The sequence below is a fragment of the Aquarana catesbeiana genome, linkage group LG04, assembly GCF_042186555.1.
Source record: "Aquarana catesbeiana isolate 2022-GZ linkage group LG04, ASM4218655v1, whole genome shotgun sequence".
Taxonomy (NCBI): Eukaryota; Metazoa; Chordata; class Amphibia; order Anura; family Ranidae; genus Aquarana; species Aquarana catesbeiana.
In genome coordinates, this window is record NC_133327.1 from 504,076,190 (window position 1) to 504,097,690 (window position 21,501).

Genomic DNA, 21,501 nt, shown 5'->3' on the forward strand with positions numbered 1-21,501 from the left:
CACCCATAGTTGTTATTACACTTCTGTTGGTGTACACAGTACTGTGCACCCATAGTGCAGTTGCTGCTACTTTTCTGGTAGTGTACACAGTACATAATACATACAGTGCACCCATAGTTGTTATTACATTTCTGTTGGTGTACACAGTACCATGCACCCCTATTGCAGTTGCTACTACTTTTCTGGTGGTGTACACAATACATACAGTGCACCCATAGTTGCTATTAGACTTCTGGTGGTGTACAAAGTACCGTGCACCCCTAGTGCAGTTGCTACTACTTTTATGGTGGTATACACAGTACACAATACATACAGTGCACCCATAGTTGCTATTAGACTTCTGGTGGTGTACACAATACCGTGCACCCCTAGTGCAGTTGCTACTTTTCTGGTGGTGTACACAGTACAGTACACAATACAGTGTGGTGTGGTTTTGCTAAACAAAATTTACAGCATGTACGGAAGGCCACCAAGGAGAGGCAGACGCTCACAGCCCACTAAAAGAGGGCAAGCAGGCTCTGTGTCTTCAGTCAACAGTGCTGGTCATGGACACGGTGCATCCTCAGTATGTTTCCGTGGGGCACGCTTATCCTTTTTTCTGCAGCTGGCCGTGTTATTGAGCCACAACATGCAGAATAGTTGGTGGAATGGATAACAAAGCCGTCCTCATCCTCTGTCACCCAGGCTCAGAGTAGTTTGCCTGCCAATGCAGCTGACAAATCGGCCTATTCCATCGGCTCCATGTCAACAGTCACTCCTTCCCTAGCCCCAGCATCATGCACGGAGGAGTCCCCTGAACTATTCGATCACAATGTTGGGTACATGCTGCAGGAGGATGCGCAGCGATTTGAAGGCTCCGATGATGCTACCCAGGTTGAGGAAGGGAGTAACGTGTGCCTAGAGAGAGGGGGTGCCCAAGAAGGACAAGAAACTGGCAGTCATGTTCCCCCAGCTGCAGCATACTGCCAAGTTTGCTCCAGTGATAAGGAGGGAGGGGATGATGAGGTCACTGACTCTACTTGGGTGCCTGATAGAAGAGAGTAGGAGTCACATCTCCAATGAGGCAGGATGCCCTCCAGGAGGCAGCTTAAGGGCAGCCACCCTACTGCATCACACTGCAGAGCTAAGCAGGTGCAGGGCGCTGCTGACTCCCTGCATATTTGAAAAGTTCTTTGGTGTGGGCTTTTTTGACATGTGTGCAGCAGATCGCACCATTGCTGTTTCAATATATGTCTGAAGCGTATCAAGCGTGGCCAAAACAGCAGATGCTTGGGCACCACATGCTTGACCAGACATATGATGACCTCCCATGCTGTCCGTTGGCAACAGCACTTAAAAGACCCACATCAAAGAACAAGGCGGACCTCTCCTTGCTCCTCATCAGCTGGGATATCCAACCCCGCTATACCTCCAGTCCTCTCAGAAACCTGCACTGAGAGGAATGCAGGTATAGAAATAGGTGTCCCAAGTACTTGCGGCCAATCTGCTAGCGGTACACCAACATCCGATTTTAGCAGGCAAATTTCCCTACCCCAGTTGCTAAACCATTGAAAGAAATTCGGTCCCAGCCATCCACATGCTCAGTGTCTGAATGCTAGCTTGGCCAAATTGCTAGCACTGCAACTGCTGCCTTTTCAGCTGGTAGACTCTGCCCCTTTTGTGAATTTGTGAAATGTGCGATACCTCAGTGGCAGGTTCCCAAATGCCATTTCTTTTCATGGAAGGCCATTCCGGCTCTTTACCAGCATGTGGAAGGCAATGGCTTGGCCTCATTGGACAGGGGCGGTCAGCAGTAAGGTCCATATTACCACTGACTCATGGGCCAGCAGGCATGGACAGGGACGTTACCTTTCTTTCACCGAGCACTGGGTAACTCTGCTGGCAGCTGGGAAGGATGCAAGACAGGGTTCGGCATTGTTGGAGCTTGTTCCGCCACCACACCTCCAAAATGCTAGTGGTGATTCTGCCACAGCTCTCTCCTCCACCCCCTCCTCTTCTTCCTCTATGGCCTCTTGCTCTGCAGATTTGTCCTCTGAACCAGCGGTGCTCCGTAGGCGTTCAAGGGGCTGCGCAAGCACTCAGGCAAAAAGATGCCATGCGGTGCTTGATTTGGTCTGCTTAGGGGACAGGAGCCACACTGGGGCAGAGATTCTGGCAGCTCTGCAGGGGCAGGCGCAGAGGTGGTTGATGCCATGCCAGCTTCAGCCAGGAATGGTTGTATGCGACAATGGCATAAACCTCCTCTCCGCCCTCCGACAGGGACACTTGACCCATGTTCCCGATTTGGCTCACGTCCTGAATTTGGTGGTGCAGCAGTTCTTGAGCAGGTACCTGGAGCACACGCTTTGTGGAATAATGGACAGGGCACTTGAGGCAGAACAGCGGAAGGAAGAGGAGGACTTCCTTACCTCTCAAGGCCCCCTTTATCCAGATACTAGTATTCCTGAGGGCCCGCTGATCACACAGGAAGAAGAAGAGGAGGAGGATTGCGTCAGCATGGAGGTGGAGGATAACACTCAGCATCAGCAGCAGTCTTCAAGGAATTGTTTTCAGTCCATAGAAACCCATGGAGTTGTACGTGGCTGGTAGAAGGTGGTTGAAGATCATGTGATCCTCAGTGACCCAGAGGACTCAGGATCGAATGCCTCTGCAAACTTACGCTGCATGGCCTCCTAGATCCTGCAAAGCCTGCGAAAGGACCCTAGGATACGTGGTATCAAGGAGAGGGATCATTACTGACTGGCAACCCTTCTTGATAGACGTTACAAGGGTAAGGTTGCAGAACTTATCCAGCCTTCGCAGAGGGAGCAGAGGATGAAACATCTTAGGGAGGCCTTGCACAAAGGTTTTTGCAATGCGTTTCCAGCGCCTGGGAGGTTACAACTTCCTAGTGCTGGACAACGTGTTGCTGAGGCTTCGTTCAGTCACAGAAAGAACAGTGGAGAAGGTGGCCGGCTGACTGATGCCTTCGGACCATTCTTCAGTCCTTAGCGCCAAGTTCTGATCGGTTCCAGCAACCATCGCCAGTATCTGAATTACATGGTTCAGGAATATCTAGGGGCAAGATCAGACTTGGAGACCTTTCCAACAGAGCATCCACTGGGTTACTTGGTCATGAGGATGGACCACTGGCCAGAGCTTGCTCAATATGCAATTGAGCTACTGGACTGTCCTGCATCCAGCGTTCTTTCTGAACGCACATTCAGTGCTACTGGAGGCTTTGTAACCAATCACAGAGTGCGCCTGTTCACAGACTCTGTTGATCGGCTCACGTTCATAAAAATGAATCAGTCTTGGATCACCAGCTACCAAGCACCTGATGCTGATGTAACTGATTGATTTTTCTATGGATGTGGGATCCCTTGAAGACTGCATATGCTGAGTGACTATCCTATAATGCTGAGTGACTCTCCTATTCCTCCTCAATCTTTATGATGATAGCTTCTAAGAATATTTTTGGTTCAGGGCACCGCCACCACTGCCTAAGGCCCAATTTTTCTGCCCGTGTTTAATAGGGGCACTTAATTACAATTTTTGATCTAATATTTCACAGCAGGATCCGTTCCTGCGCTCAACAAGAGTATCTGTGAGGCTTTACAGTCTTGTGTCACCACCAACGTCTGAGGCCCAATTTTTCTGCCCCTGTTTAACAGCGGCATGTAATTACAATTTTTGCTCTAATATTTCACAGCAAGGCCCGTTCCTGTGCTCAACATGAGTATCTGTGAGGCTTTACAGTGTTGTGCCACCACCACCACCGCCTAAGGCCCAATTTTTCTGCCCTGTTTAACAGGGGCGTGTAATTACAATTCTTGTATATACAGGCAGTCCCCTATTTTCAAACATCCGATTTACAAATGACTCCTACTTACAAACGGAGGGAGACAACAGGAAGTGAGAGGAAAGCTACCCCTAGGAAGGGAAATTCTTTCCTGTAAGAGTTAATATGAGAAAAATGTGTTTCCACTGATGCTTTATCACCAATCCTTGTTTCCCTAATAACCCAAACTTTTCAAAATCCAATTGTCATTGGGACAGAAAGTGAGGTGAAATCTTCTGAACAGGGGTACAGACAGCAAAACAAATGTTACAGGGGTGATATCCCCTCCCTATGTTATCCAAAAAGCTTAAAAATAGATTTTTTGACTGGAGCTACACTTAAAAAATGTACCTGTTCCAAATTACAAACAGATTCAACTTAAGAACAAAACTACAGCCCCTATCTTGTTTGTAACCCGGGGACCGCCTGTATACTGCTGTTCATAGTACATAGAGCCTGGGGGCCCCACGCCTTTATTTTTTAATTTGGGTGCGGGGTTCCCCTTAATATCCATACCAGACCCAAAGGGCCTTGTAATGGGCTTGGGGCGGAGACCCATGCTGTTTTTCTCAATGATTTTCATCTATATTGCCGGGACCCGACATTACATTACAACCGCAAGCAGTTTAAAATGACTATTATTCCTTTAGAAATGTCATTTTGTGCAGGGACTGTTCTAAACACGGGAAAAATGCACCAATTTACAGGCATACTATAGTCACCCCCCAGGCACAATATTTAAAGATATTTAAAGGAATATTACACTTTTATTGTTTTAATTTTAAGCATTATTATATAATAAATAAATAAATATATAATAAAATCACTGCTCCCGAAAAAACGGCCGTTTTTTAAACTTTTTTTTGCATTGATACATGTCCCCTGGGGCAGGACCCCGGGGCCCCAAACACTTTTTATGACAATAACTTGCATATTATCCTTTAAAATTAGCACTTTTGATTTTTCACGTTCGTGTCCCATAGACTTTAACGATATTCGCACAAATGTTTTCCCTGTTCGCTTGTTCTGCCGCAAACCGAACCGGGGGGGTGTTCGGCTCATCCCTAGTTGCAAACTCACTAGGTAACTCACTTTATTGAGTTGGTGTAGTTCCCTACCTGCCCTATGATGACATTGTGGGAAAGGATTTTCCAAAATTCTGTGAACTCACAAAGTAACTTATAACTACTTTCTTGATATTTATAGGCTACAGAGGTATTATATGTGAAAACAATTATACTGTCACTTGTGAGAAAGTAGTCTGCAGGTGTTCCTTTTATTTCCATTAGAGCTGGGCCGAACACCCCCCTGTTTGGTTCGCAGCAGAACTCCTGAGCATAGGAAAAGTTTGGCCCGAACCACAGACTCTGTGGGAGCTGAACATGAGAAATTAAAGGTCCCCATTTGGAAGGCTTGTATGCAAGTAATTTCCCATAAAAAGGGTATGGGGGTATGGGGGTTTGGGTACTGCCCTGGGGGACATGTATCACTGCAACTTTTTTTTCCCAAAAACTATAGATTTTAAAGGAGAAGTGATTTTAATGGTGTTTAAAGTGAAACAATAACAATGAAAAATGTCTATAAATATAGTGTCTGGGGGCTCCCCTTAGTCTGCCTTGTAAAGTGGCACATCTGTAGCATGTATAGACCCTGCTGCAGCTAAAATAGGTTTTCTAAAGAAAAAAAAAGTCAAATCACATTTAAATTGACTCGCGGTTGCAATTTGTTATCCGAATCTGGAGGCCTACTTTAAGAAGGGGGCCCCCAGAAACCCTGCCCCCCACGTGAATGAGTTTGGGGTACATTGTACTCCTACCCATTCACCAAAAAAGTATCAAAAATACATAAAAACAGTAGACAGATTTTTGACAATTCCTTTATTTAAAAAAATTTAATAAATAAAAAAACAATGTCCCCTCGATGTAGATCCGACACCTGTTGCCACCGATGGACCAGAAAGAAGACACCCAACCAACTGGTGCATGCTGGGTTGGAGACGTTCCTAGGGGGCAGTGCCACCAGGTGACTTCGCCAGGTCTACCAGGCTGCGTGCTCAGATAAGGGTCTGGTATGGATTTTGGGGGGATCCCACGTCTTTTTTTTTTTTTAAAGTTGGCATTTTTTCTTTTTTTACCTGAATTTTATTTTTTTTAGCTGTCAGCAGGGAAGCCCACTGACAGCTGATCACTCATTTATTGTTAACAAAGTGGCAGCCAGCTTCCCGGCCCCGCTCCTTACCAACATATTGACTGTGCAAACGCACAAAAAAATTTGAGTATTCAGAGAAATCCCAAACAGACCTTTACTCAGCCCAAACCACTCACCCAACACTAATCTCTATATGAATGGGGAGTTCTTTTTGAGTCCCATCATCTACTGTGTAATGTAGAAGGATAATGGAAATAATGTCAAGGCAAAGTCACTATCATGTGGTAGCTCTAACCGTTTCAAGTTCCTTGGGTGGTGCAGAGGAAGGAGCTAGGTTGAAAGAAATGTAAAAAGTCAGGCATGAATTAAATCTTCAGTTCTGTCATTCTCAATGGATGATTAATGTGTGAACGTCTAGCTAAATGGACCTTTTAATGAGGTTATAAAGTTGTAGGTTGGAGAGACTGTGTCGATAGCCTGAGAATCTGGTGATTAGCAAGGAAGAGATTGATGTAGACTGAAAGATAGATCTCATTACTTTCAATGTAGGGTTGATGAGTGGGTGTTGGTCAGAGTTTCAAAAATGTAAATACACTATAAAAAATACTTTCCAATGCAATGGGGACCAGTGGCAGAACAGTTTTTGAAGCTCCTGAAAGCTTTCTCTCTTTTAATCAGCAACAATAAAAAAGCAAATATTGCACTTACAAATTCATCAATATTCATTATTCATTAATAGCATTATATCCTAAAAGAAAAATAATGACTTACTACTAACAGTTTTATGAAATAAGCTAATTCTAACAGTACATGGACCATAGACCACTGCATTTGTTTAGTTACAAAACTATATCCACATCTAGGGATGAGCTTCGAGTTCGAGATGAACTCATGGTCGACTCGAACATCGGCTGGTCGCCAGTTCGCCGAACAGCGAACAATTTGGGGTGTTCACGGCAAATTCGAAAGCCGCGGAACACCCTTTAAATTCTATGGGAGAAATCAAAAGTGCTAATTTTAAAGGCTTATATGCATGGTATCGTCATAAAAAGTGTTTGGGGACCTGGGTCCTGCCCCAGGGGACATGGATCAATGCAAAAAAAAGTTTTAAAAATGGCCGTTTTTTCAGGAGCAGTGATTTTAATAATGCTTAAAGTGAAACAATAAACGTGTAATATTCCTTTAAAATTCGTACCTGGGTTGTGTCTATAGTATGCCTGTAAAGGGGTGCATGTTTCCCGTGTTTAGAACAGTCTGACAGCAAAATGACATTTCAAAGGAAAAAAAAGTCATTTAAAACTACTCGCGTCTAATAATGAATTGTCGGTCCGACAATACACATAAAAGTTGATTGATAAAAACGGCATGTGAGTTCCCCACAGGGGAACCTCGAACCTTCAGGTCTGGTATGGATATTAAGGGGAACCCCGGCCAAAATTTAAAAAAAATGGCGTGGGGTCCCCCCAAAAATCCATACCAGACCCTTATCCGAGCACGCAACCTGGCAGGCCGCAGGAAAAAGAGGGGGGACGAGAGAGTGCCCCCCTCCTGAACCGTACCAGACCACGTGCCCTCAACATTGGGAGGGTGCTTTGGGATAGCCCCCCCAAAGCACCTTGTCCCCATGTTGATGGGGACAAGGGCCTCATCCCCACAACCCTTGCCTGATGGTTGAGGGGGTCTGCGGGCGGAGGGGTTATCGGAATCTGGAAGCCCCCTTTAACAAGGGGACCCCTAGATCCCTCCCCCCGTGTGAAATGGTAACATTTCACAAAAAACTGTCAAAAATGTTAAAAATGACAAGAGACAGTTTTTGACAATTCCTTTATTTAAAGTCTTCTTTTTTTCCATCTTCTTTCTTCTATCTTCTTTCTTCTATCTTCCTTCAGTTTCTTCCTCCATCTTCTTCTTCTTCTGGAAGATGGAAAAAAGAAGACTTTAAATAAAGGAATTCTCAAAAACTGTCTCTTGTCATTTTTAACATTTTTGACAGTTTTTTTGTGAAATGGTGGGGGGGTGGGATCTGGGGGTCCCTTTGTTAAAGGGGGCTTCCAGATTCTGATAAGCCCCTCACCCGCAGACCCCCACAACCACCAGGCAAGGGTTGTGGGGATAAGGCCCTTGTCATCATCAACATGGGGACAAGGTGCTTTGGGGGCTACCCCAAAGCACCCTCCCAATGTTGAGGGCATGTGGCCTGGTACGGTTTGGGGGGGCACTCTCTCATCCCCCCTCTTTTCCTGCGGCCTGCCAGGTTGCGTGCTCGGATAAGGGTCTGGTATGGATTTTTGGGGGGACCCCACGCCATTTTTTGTTTACATTTTGGCCGGGGTTCCCCTTAATATCCATACCAGACCTGAAGGGCCTGGTATGGAATTTAGGGGGACTCCCCACGCAATTTTTTTTAAAATTTTGGTTCGGGGTTCCCCTGTGGGGAATTCCCATGCCGTTTTTATCAATGAACTTTTATGTGTATTATCTGACCGACAATTCATTAATAGTCGCGAGTAGTTTTAAATGATTTTTCCTTTGAAATGTCATTTTGCTGTCAGACTGTTCTAAACACAGGAAACATTTTTTGCCTGTTCACATGTTCTGGTGCGAACCGAACAGGGGGTGTTCGGCTCATCCCTATCCACATCTATGAACAATAAGTTTAGTTTATCGATTTATAAACCCGTATCTCATGATTATTTCTGAACACTATACAATATAAATCTAGAACTACCGGCATTTGTTAATAAAATGTAGCATATAGTAAAGTTCATTGTAGAGACTCAACAAACGAAAATGCTTTTGTTACAAATGTTGATATTTTGGCCAAAATATTTACAACTTTTAATGAGCTCGTGAAAATTTCCAGCATTTCAGAAAAGAATATATAATTTTCTATCTGCTAATCAGTTGACTGATTTATAGATTGCTAGGGCTGCTGAACTCTACACATTTCACTTCAAATCTTAGCCAGATTTTACATGTTTCACTTTGCATTTTTAGCAGGCTATGTCACAACTTTTAAACTTCATAGGCTAAATGAAAAGACCTTCATAAACATGATGAAAATCGATGAAAAAATTGAAGTGGAATTGAGAACATGTGAGGTGACAGCTTTCAGTTTCTTAGCTAAAGGCTATTTAAAAAAAAAAGTTAAATGACATTCTGACAACAGTTTAGGAGTTGTGTACGAAAAATGATCTACCTGGGAAAAATGTAATGTTTCTTAACTAATACAATATTTGGCTACTGTGTCATTCAAACTCAGTACTCAAAGACCTACTTAAGTAAGCAGATGGTATTTTTGCAGAAGGCATACAACTCATCAAAACATTCAGCTGCCTAAACAAAAAAATGTGTTGGCCTGGAAAGTCAATGGGCAACAAACAAACAAGAAACTATAAAGTCTGTGAAAAAAAACAAACAAGGCTTTTATAAGGAATTTTTGTTGCTACATGGGCATAAGCTAGCCATGAATATCTTTGATTTCATATGGTACATTCTTTGGCAATGACATTTTATGTTGGAAAATGCATTTTTAGGTGTTAAGTAACTCATGAAATAATTTATCTTTCCAAACCAAGGGTGAAAATGTTGTGTTGGCTCGGTATGTCCAAGTGATGGAAAATGGCAAAGTCTATAAAGAAAAGAAGCTCACAACCAAAAAGAGACTTTGTTGTCATTAAACTCATTTCAAAATATCCAGAAGCTTTCATACTCAAAATAAAGTAAAAATAAATCATGTTATAGTATCTTTGCCAGGCCCAAGCTGTATTTTTAAAATAATGAAAATCCATGGGAGTTTGTTACAGACAATATGCCTATATCCAGCACAGAGATATATAATTTGCTCTGTCTGCAACAAACTCACCAATGTTCATGACCTCTTTGTCACTAATTCCTTTAATCTACTTGCTCTCACCGAAACCTGGCTCCGCAAATCTGACCTGCTTCCCTCTCCCAGGGTGGCCTTCACTGGACTCACTCGCCTAGGCCTAATGGACGCAAGGGAGGTGGAGTGGGATTCCACTTATCTCCCCAAAGCACCTTCCAGATTATTCACTCACCTCCCTCTCCTTCCCTCTCATCATTTGAAGCTCACTGTATACGTCTATTCTCTCCTACTTCCCTAAGAATTGCTGTGATCTACCGCCCCCCTGGACCATTATCGACTTTCCTTGATGAGTTTTCTGCCTGGCTACCCTACTTTCTCCCTCGGAAATTCCCACAATCCTTCTCGATGATTTCAACATCCCTGCTTATACAAACACTCCTGCTACTTCTAAACTTCTTAGTCTAACCTCTTCATTTGACCTGAAGCAATGGGTATAGGCTTCTACTCACTCTGATGGCAACACCCTTGACCTTGTATTCTCCTACCTTTGCACTCCATGCAACTTCTCAAACAATCCTTTTCCTCTCTCCGACCATCACCTTATTCGTTTCTCTCTCTCCCTGTCTTCCACCACCTTTCCCTCCAATCGCCTAACCATCACCCGTAGAAACTTTCGCAATTTCAACTCTTCTCTCCTCTATTCAGCTACTGACCACCTCTATGACAAAATATCTCCCCTGTCCTGCCCCAACCAAGCCACTTCCATCTACAATAAATTCCTGTCCTCCACCCTGGACAAGCTCGCTCCCCTCACTACACACAGAATCAGGCCTCGACCCCTACAACCCTGGCAAACAGATGACACTAAAATTCTCAAAAAACATAGTCGCGCTCTTGAGCGTCTGTGGCACAAGACCAAGTCTCTCAAAGACTTTAACCAATACAAATCTGCCCTCCAAAAATACTATTCTTTCCTTCACACTGTCAAGCAGACCTATTTTACAACTCTTATTAACACCTTCTCATCCAGTCCCCATAAACTTTTCTCTACCTTCAACTCTCTACTTCATCCTCCACCGTCTCCACCCACTGACTCACTTGCTGCCCAGGAGATTGCTAATCACTTCAAAAACAAGATTGATACAATCTGTGATGAAATCTCCACTCTACAGGTATCTGCCCCAGTTAAGACCCTATATCAACAGGTACAATTGACACTCCCCTTATTCAAATCTGCTACTACAGACGAAGTTGCTAAACTCCTTTCTAACGCCCACCTAACCACCTGCCCCCTGGACCCTATTCTATGGTCGCCCTCTGACTCTATCCTAAACTTTCAAACTCACATCTTCAATCTCTTCCTCACCTCTGGCACTTTCCCCAATGCTCTAAAACATGCACTGGTCACCCCCATACTTAAAAAGCCATCCTTGGACCCTACCAGTCTTAACAACCTATGCCCTATCTCCTTGCTCCCCTTTTCCTCTAAACTGCTTGAATGGCTGGTTTACAACCAACTGAGTAACCACCTCATTAAGAATAACCTTCTTGATCCCCTTCAATCTGGATTTTGCCCTCAACACTCCACAGAAACTGCTCTTTTAAAACTCACTAATGACCTACTAACTGCAAAAACCAACGGATACTATTCTGTACTCCTAATTCTGGACCTTACAGCTGCCTTTGACACGGTTGACCACCCTCTCCTCCTCAAAAAACTTTACGCCCTTGGTCTTCGTGATTGTGCTCTTCAGTGGCTCTCATCCTGCCTATCCCAATGCACCTTCAGTATCACTTATAATGCTACTTCCTCCACTCCTCTTCCCTTCTCCGTCAGGGTCCCCCAAGGTTCTGTTCTTGAACCTGTTTATTTTCAATCTACTCCTCTTCCCTGGGTCAGCTGATCACGGCTTTCAATATCATTTCTACGCTGACGACACACAAATCTATTTCTCCACCCCTCAACTCACTCCATCAGTCTCCTCACGCATCACTAACTTACTAACAGACATATCTGTATGGATGTCACACCACTTCCTCAAACTCAACTTTTTCAAAACCGAGCTTATAATATTTCCTCCCCCACATGCCTCTTCCCCTGCCTTATCTGTCAAGAGCAATGGCACAACCATCCACCCATCCCCACATGTCAGTGTGTTAGGTGTTATCCTGGACTCTGAACTCTCCTTTCAGCCCCACATCCAATCACTTTCCAAAGCTTGCCACCTCAACCCCTGCAACATCTCTAAACTACGTCCCTTTCTAACCAATGAAACCACAAAGCTCCTGATTCACTCCCTGGTTATCTCTCGCCTTGGCTACTGCAACTCCCTCCTCATTGGCTTACCTTTAAATAGACTATCCCCCTTCAGTCCATCATGAATGCTGCTGCCAGACTCATCTACCTTACAAACCGCACAGTGTCTGCTACCTCTCTCTACCAATCTCTCCATTGGCTGCAACTTGCCCAATTAATTAATTAAATTCAAAATACTAACAATAAGTTACAAAGCCATCAACAACTCTGCCCCCAGCTACATCACTAGTAGGGATGAACTCATGTTCAACTCAAACATCGGCTGTTCGCCAGTTCTCCGAACAGCGAACAATTTGGGGTGTTCGCGGCAAATTCGAAAGCCGCGGAACACCCTTTAAAAGTCTATGGTAGAAATCAAAAGTGCTAAGTGAGCAGTGATTTTAATAATGCTTAAAGTGAAACAATAAAAGTGTAATATTCCTTTAAATTTCGTACCTGGGGGGTGTCTATAGTATGCTTGTAAAGGGGCACATGTTTCCCGTGTTCAGAACAGTATGACAGCAAAATGACACTTCAAAGGAAAAAAGTCATTTAAAACTACTTGCGGCCAACAATACACATAAAAGTTCATTGATAAAAAAGGCATGGGAATTCCCCACAGGGGAACTCCGAACCAAAATTTAAAAAAAAAATGACGTGGGGGGGTCCCCCTAAATTCCATACCAGGCCCTTCAGGTCTGGTATGGATATTAAGGGGAACCCCGGCCAAAATAATAAAAAAAAATGGAGTGGGGTCCCCCTCAAAATCTATACCAGACCCTTCAGGTCTGGTATAGATTTTAAGGGGACCCCCTCGCCAAAATTTAAAAAAAATGGTGTGGGGTCCCCCCAAAAATCCATACCAGACCCTTATCCGAGCATGCAACCTGGCAGGCCGCAGGAAAAGAGGGGGGACGAGAGAGCACCCCCCTCCTGAACCATACCAGGTCACATGTCCTCAACATTGGGAGGGTGCTTTGGGGTAGCCCCCCAAAACACCTTGTCCCCATGTTGATGGGGACAAGGACCTCATCCCCACAACCCTTGCCCGGTGATTGTGGGGGTCTGCGGTGGGGGGGCTTATCAGAATCTGGAAGCCCCTTTAACAAGGGGACCCCCAGATCCCGGCTCTCATGCCCTGTGTGAAATGGTAAGGGGGTACAAAATTACCCCTACTATTTCACAAAAAAAGTGTCAAAAATGTTAAAAATTACAAGAGACAGTTTTTGACAATTCCTTTATTTAAATGCTTCTTCTTTCTTCTATCTTCTTTCTTCTATCTTCTTTCTATTCTATCTAATAACAAATGGAACAGCATAAGAGTCCACACAAAGAAGGGTCTTCAACTGTTGTATGGCAAAAAGTTGTGTGATCCACCACCAGTGTAGAAGGGGTTTCTCCTTACCAGACAGAGGTGATCCCCCATTACAGAGGATCATAAAAGGCATGTCAGCTGTGATGGTAAGTGTATCTCCCGTGCTGGACTGCCACTGTACCTCAGATCGTCACATTGAACAGATCGGTTCAGATGGAAAGCATGGCATGTAACAGAAATAGGAAAAACTCAGATCCTGTAAAATCTTTAACATTTATTCAATATAAAACGACAAAAGCACACTTACAAACGTAGTATCATAACGGCCGAACACACACGGACAGACCCGTGCTGCTGGAAGTAAACACAGAGATGGAGGTGATGTCAGCGCGTCGTCCTGCTTCACCCTACGCATTTTGTGATAGGTCACGTCACCCAGGGGCATCTTTTTTCTTGAATAATAATAATAATTTTGCATTTCAATGGGGAATCCAGCTAATTCACTATATTAAAACAAATTTCTATCAGCGCAAATGATAACCTTCATCACTATGTAGTGATATGTGTAGTAGGTGATGTGACAAAATCCCACAAAACAAAAACTGAAAAATACCCCCCACCTGGCTGCTGCACACACAAAAAATGTGTTCACTTCACATATAGAATATACATAACAAATCAGTGTTGTGCTTCCTAAATAACTACCAATAAATCCTTAAAAAGAATAGATGAATAGATGAATACACCACTGTGACGCCTTACTGAAGAAGTCATGGTGGTGTAGTAGCCCATTTGACGTAATGCGTATAGGGGGAAGAAGTCGCAGTGGCAACGTCACCCCACAAGCATCTTGTCATTTCTATGCATCCTGAGCCCGCACTGCTCAAGTTTGTGAGTAACGTTTTAATGTTTTTATGAGGAAATAAATCATTTTGATATACAGAGAGCACTAGATTTTTCCTTTTCTATTTCTATGTGCACCGGACCCCATTGAGGGAATTTGTACTGGCTGGTATCCATCTAATCAGCCGGAGGCAGCACAAGTGGAATAGGAGCTCCATGACCAGCTGATTTGTTTATATACCTGAGAGGGAACCTGCTTTTTCTGACCTTCTGTTGAAACAGAGGTCAGAACGTGAGGTGAGCAGCTAGGATATTGAGGTGGAAGTGAGCATTTGCATTTTCAAGGTTTATGCACTAGTGGTGTGTTGTGCGTTTTTCTGCAGAAGAATCTGAAAAAAAGAATTGTTGCTCTACATAAAGATGGTCTAGGTTATAAGAAGATTGTCAAAACCCTGAAACTTAGCTGCAGCATGGTGGCCAAGACCATACTTCGGTTTAACAGGACAGGTTCCACTCAGAACAGCCCTCGCCATAGTTGACCAAAGAAGTTGAGTGCACGTGCTCAGCGTCATATCCAGAGGTTGTCTTTGGGAAATAGACCTATGAGTGCTGCCAGCATTGCTGCAGAGGTTGAAGGGGTGGGGGGTCAGCCTCACAGTGCTCAGACCATACATCGCGCACTGCATCTAATTGGTCTGCATGGCTGTTGTCCCAGAAAGAAGCCTCTCCTAAAGATGATGCAAAAGAAAGCCCGCAAACAGTTTGCTAAAGACAAGCAGACTCAGGACAAGGATTACTGGAACCATGTCCTATGGTCTAATAAGACCAAGATAAACTTATTTGGTTCAGATGCTGTCAAGCGTGTGTGGCGGCAACCAGGTGAGGAGTACAAAGACAAGTGTGTCTTGCCTACAGTCAAGCATGGTTGGGGGAGTGTCATGGTCTGGGGCTGCATTAGTGCTGCCAGCACTGGAGAGCTACAGTTCATTGAGGGAACCATAAATGCCAACATGTGCTGTGACATACTAAAGCAGTGCATGATCCCCTTCCTTCGGAGACTGTCCCGCAGGGCAATATTTCAATATGATAACGAACCCAAACACGCCTCCAAGACGACCACTGCCTTGCTAAAGAAGCTGAGGGTAAAGGTGATGGACTGGCAAAGCATGTCTGCAGACCTCAACCATATTGAGCATCTGTGGGGCATTCTCAAATGTAAGGTGGAGGAGCGGAAGGTCTCTAACATCCACCAGCTCAGTGATGTCATCATGGAGGAGTGGAAGAGGACTCCAGTGGCAACCTGTGAAGCTCTGGTGAACTCCATGATCAAGAGGGTTAAGGCAGTGCTGGAGAATAATGATGTTCACACAAAATATTGACACTTTGGGCCCAATTTGAAAATTTTCACTTAGGGGTGTACTCACTTTTGTTGACAACAGTTTAGGAATTAATGGCTGTATGTTGAGTTATTTTGGGGGATAGCAAATTTACACTGTTATACAAGCTGTACACTCACTACTTTACATTGTAGCAACGCGTCATTTCTTCAGTGTTGTCACATGAAAAGATATAATAAAATGTTTACAAAAATGTGAGGGGTGTACTCACTTTTGTGAGATACTGTATATAGTTTATATACTAATCCCTTTCCCTGAGTTCTTAATATTCCAGTAAGAGGGAATTTTGATATATTAACATTATTACTACCATACTGAGCTTGCAGTGGATGCCTTAATTGTAGGAATCTATACAAATTTCTGTCTGTTAGGTTGTATTCTGTTTTTTAAAAAATCATATGAGCATATATTCCCACTTTCATAGACCTGATCCAGTACTACTATTCAATTATGCATCCAGAATTTATTATCTTGCAGTTTACTTAATTCCTCAAATAAGGGGTTATTCCACATGGATAGCTCAGGTGGGATATCTCTAAATCCTGTTAGCTTTTTGACCTCCCGCCATACCGATCGTGCCAAAGAGAGCATGGGAGTCTTTACCCTTGGTAATTGTTTATGCCGTGCCTCCAGTCCAATAGATTCTCAGCCTGGACAATCCTTAAAAGGTACTACTCCACTACCAAACTTTGTTTCTGAATCAACCAAGTACTCAAATGTCTTAATTGCCCCGCGAGGTAATACAGATACATATCTGGCAAAGCCCGTCCTGCCTCCAGTTTTGGCCGCTCTACTATCGTAAGCTTTACTTTGCATCTGCTATTAGCCCGTATAAATTTAGCAAATTGAGAGTTCAGGCTTTTAAAAATATTTTTAGGCACTACTACTGGGGAGTGTGAAAAAATATATAAACACTTTGGTAATAAAATCATTTTAATCAAATTTATTCTACCCACCACTGACAATGGCAACTTACTCAAGATCCTCAGCTTACATTTAATGTGTTCCATCAATGGATTTACATTGGCCACCAGTGCATCAGAGGGTTGTCTTGTTATGTAGATCCCTAAGTACTTAAAGGAGTCCACTACTCTAAGTGGGGCATCTATCTTTTCCTCCGTTTCTGATTCTTACTGCAATGGCATAAGAAAGGACTTCTGCCAATTAATCTTAAGCCCTGAGTACTGGCCAAAGGTGTCTATTATACTAATTGTTTTTCCCAATGTGCTCTGCATATCCTGCATATACAGTATAATATCATCAGCGTAAAGTCCAATCTGTTCTACATTATCACCCAACTCTATCCCCTGATATTCTTTCGTTTGCCGAAACCGTAGGGCTAACGACTCTATTGTAATAGCAAACAAAAGAGGGGAGAGTGGGTATCCCTGCCTCATGCCCCTAAATAGGTTTATTGATGGAGTCAATATTCCATTAATCAATCATTTTGATTGTGGGTTTGCATATAGTATTTTTAATGAACTGTTTAAATCCATTACCAAAGCCAAACTTCCCCAGTGTTGCCTGCAAGAAACTCCACTCTACAGATTCGAAGGCACTAGCTGTATCAAGAGATGCCAGAGCTCCCGTCACTGGGATATACTCCCTCATTTGTGCCACCAGTTGTGTTCTGCGAATATTTATCCATGTTGATTTACCTGGTATGAAACCTGTCTGGTCTGCATGGATTATAGATGTTATTACGGTGTTCAATCTCTTGGCCAATGTCCTGGCCAAAATTTTATAATCGCAATTTAATAACGATATTGGCCTATACGAGGTACATTCATATGGGTCCTTGTCTGGTTTTAGAATTAAAATTACCATTGCCTCATACATTGAATATGGGAGTTCCCACCTAATAAAGGGCTCTCTATATACCTTAGTTAGTATTGGGGCTACCAAGTCTACATATAGACTATACACTTTCAGAGGTATCCCATCTTGTTCTGGGGATTTACCACTAGCTAACGAGGAGATTGCCTCCCTTACTTCTTCCTCCATAATCTCCCCATCCATTCATTTTGCATTTTCTCTTGATATTTCAGAATACGCTAGCTCCTCCAGCCCCCTATATTCTCCTATGTACATGTTAATGAAGTAGCATGCATTTTAACATAATACTCATAAAAGCATTTCAGAATTTCTTCTATTGTATAGGCTATTCTCCCCTGATCACTTCTTATTTTGGAAATCGCCAAGGTTGATTAGATTAAATACACCAAAAAAACCAAAACATGTGATTCCATGCAGTTAATATGCAATAAAGCCCAAAAAAAAGAGTTGCATAGAAAAAGATTTCATAGACATTTAAAGTGCAGTCATTGTGCAAAAAGCAGTGATTATGCAAAGAAAAGAAAAACGGGTATCAAACAGGTAACAAAAAAGTCATATGTGGCTGTAAAATTGAATCAGTACCAAAGATGCGATTTTATGCGATCAAAAAAAAAAAAACAAAACACAAAAAAAAGGGCGGGGGGGGGTTATTTAGTCCAAAGAGATATATTTTCAATATATATTTTAATTTCCCTGATTCCTTAAAGGATGTCCGTACATTAGTTCAAAGCCATTCTTGGGTCTGCTCTACAGTGGTGAAAAACAAAACCTTCCCTTTATCCTCCACTCTTAACCGAGCTGGATAAGCCATTGAATACACAGTCCCATTTTCACGTAGCTTCTGCTTGATCTCATTGAAGCTAGCCCACTGCTTTTGCAGCTCCAGGGAGAAATCTGGGAATATTGAAATGTTTACATTTTCATATTGTATTATGCCCTTTTGTCGAGCCTTACGCAAAATGAAATCACGGTCGTTACAGTTCAGTAAGTGTGCAAGAAGTTGCCTTGGGGGAGCGCCGGTGTTGCGGTGGTTTTGCAAGTACTCTGTGTGCTCGCTCAACAGAAAATGCACATGAAAATTCAGCATCAGGAAATGTAACCTTCAACCATGTTTCCACAAAATCTCCTGCATTCTGACCTTTCTGGTAAGCCTATGATTCTAATATTATTTTGACGCATCTCAAAATTGTCCAGTTTCTGCTGCCACATTGCTACTCGCTTCTCAGTGATCTGCAGCTTATGGACCATAGGTAAAACACTATCTTCCAGAGCTAACACTCTATTTTCAGCTTCAGTAATCTGCTCCCGCATACATTGCATGTCCTGTCTCAAAAAGCTAATATCAGTCTTAATTTCTTCCATTTTACCTGATAAAGCCATGTTAGATGTTTGTATTGCTGCCAGCAGCTGAGCATTCACCTGTCCCAGTGTTAATTTGCTCTGTCTCTCCACCCTCTCTGTCTTTTCTGCAGCTCCGTGTTTAGCAGCCTCAGAGATCAAAGCTGACCCTCCGCTCCGAGTGTTCAGGGGACTCCATCCAGCCCCCTGTCCCTCAGAGCGGGCATATTCTTTCAATTTCTCTGTTGCTGTCTGTTGTCTATTCATTTCTGACCACAGAGCGGCAAGGAGGGGGGACACCACTCGTGCTCGTGCCGTCAGAGAGGCTATATAAAAGGGATATAAAAAAGCCGCTGCTCGAGTCAGGATACTGCCAGAAGCTTAGGCTGAGAGACAAGCTCCGCTACTCACGTCCATCCATGACAGAGGAAGCCACGCTTTGAGATGTGACACATTTGTGATGTTTACGAATATGTGATATAAACTCATATGCATGCATATTTAGACATAAACTTTCATCATTGTGTTTTATGTTTATTTTGGAGCCCGATGAATGGGGTTGGCTGCCTTTACATGACACTTGCCAGCCATTAAAATGATCTTGGAATCTCTCATATGTTTTTGCTCTGGCCCTCCTTTCTGTATTTATAAAGTCTGGCATCAAGTCCTCCTCTCAATTAAGGGGTGTTCCCACTTTTAAAAGTGGGGGAATGTCTATTGTCCTTTTTGTCCACCTGGACTCAGGGCACTTTGGATCTTTGTGGCTGGAATGAAATGTCTCATGTACAGGCTGAAATGTTGTTCTCTGTCTGCCTCCTCCCCACATTGTGTCTTACTGTTTCTTTCATGAGTCTTTCAGACTGCCTTGCAGTAACGTCAGTTTTCTGCAGTGATTGTTGCTGTTCCTCTGGAGAAATTCTTCCTGAGTAATTACAGGGCTCTAATTCAAACCTGTTTATGTCCCTGATGCCCAAAAGGAGTGTTTGTCCCATCATAGACCTGAAGGTTTTCAACACCTTCTTACTGGTTCAAAAGTTCCAGATGTAATCAGCCCTGTCTGTAATTGCATTGCTGAAACAAGGGTTTGTAGCATCAATAGATATTAAACATGCATATTTGCATATTCCCATTTTCCCCCACATTCAGGTTCTGGCTCTTCCTTTGGTCTGTCCGCAGCCTTCCAGGACTTCACCAAAGTGTTTCCCCAATCCTCATGCTAATGCAACCTCAAGCAATCCACATCAATGGATATCTGGATGATCTCCTCTTGAAGGAGCACTGTGTACCCAGGTCCTAGTTGTCAATATGCAGTCAATGATATAGACATCTCAGAGCTTTGGGTGGATCTTCAGCCTCCAGAAGTCTGTGTTGGATCCACCCCACTGATTGAAGTGACTTTAGACATGACCCAAGCCTTGTTGTTTCTTCCCCAGGAATAGATATTGACCCTCCATGCTTATGTCCTCTTGTGATCCAAGAAGCTTCCATCTGTCTAATTTTGCATGAGGGTACTGGGCCTTATGACTGCCTCCTCTGAGGCAAGTTGGTTTACCCAATTTCACTTCAGGCCTCTGCAGCTTAATGCATGTACTGCATGGGACAATGTTTATCTCGCAGCAGCTGCTTTTTTCTAAACCTCAAATTCTCTGTTTGTCCTGTCTGCAGGCACTTACAACGGGCGTCCTATATCCACCAATTTTAGGTGGATTAGGCTGGTTTTCATTAAGGCTTATGCCTTAAAGGATAGGATTCCACCTTTCACTAGTAAGACTTACGAATATCATTTAGTCTATAACACTTGGGCTTTTTAGCACCAGATCTCTGTTTCCCAGTTTTGAAAGACCAGTACCTGGTGTTCTGTTCACATATTTAATTTTATCAGGTGGTTTAGGTCTCTGCTGATGCCAGCTTTGATCGTAAGGTGTTTCCCATGTTTTGGACCTGTTTGCCATTGTTTGCTGTGTTCACCATCCATCGGTTGTATTGCTTGGAGACCTTCCATGATCTTGAATAATGGAAGCCTTTGTCCTGTACTGTACAATTGAAAACTAGAGTTTTTTTGGCTTACATAGCCACCCTCTCCTCTGTACTGGCTTTTTCCTCTTATTGTTTGATAAAAAAATTGAGGATTGTTAGGAGTGGGAGGAGTATCTGGGCTGTTATGATAAATTTGTATGCCAGTATCCTTACCTGAAGGTGGCAGCAAGTAACCCTTTTTCTTGATTTATGCCTATGTCCTGTACTGTATACAGTCTAAGAAAAGGATTTAGCTTCTAAGTAAAAAATCCACATTTATCGGCAGACATTACATCTGAGTACTTTATGTAAAATATGATTTCTTTTGCTTTTTTACTTTAGGTGCAATGTTTTCGATTATGGCATCTGTTGAAACTGTGTGTTTACTAATTGGTGCAGCTGTATTCAATGGACTTTACCCCACCACCCTATCAACATTTCCAGGAATGTGTTTTATTATCATGGCGGTTTTCCAGTTTATTACCTTTGTGTTAATCCAGTAAGTACCAAAGCTTCAAATAATCTCTTTCTTTATATATGGTATATTCATATGTAAATATAGAAACAGAGACACAAGTAATATCTATTCTAAAGCCATGCATGCATGCATAATCTGGTTGCTGAATAATATTCATAGCTACTGTAAATATGTATCTGGTATTA

The 21,501-nt window shown here is 43.1% G+C and overlaps 1 protein-coding gene across 5 annotated transcripts in view; it reads left to right on the plus strand.

Moving 5' to 3' along the window:
* Positions 1 to 21,501, plus strand: part of LOC141140482 (proton-coupled folate transporter-like) — a 755,302-nt gene that overhangs the window by 558,568 nt on the left and 175,233 nt on the right. For 4 of the 5 annotated variants that reach the window (XM_073627715.1, XM_073627718.1, XM_073627714.1 and 1 more), the window contains one exon: positions 21,181 to 21,337. The exons of the other annotated variant lie outside the window; for it this stretch is intronic. In XM_073627715.1, coding sequence (XP_073483816.1) covers positions 21,181 to 21,337 — 157 coding nt within the window. The remainder of the gene's footprint in view (positions 1 to 21,180; positions 21,338 to 21,501) is intronic. 5 annotated transcript variants of the gene reach the window in all.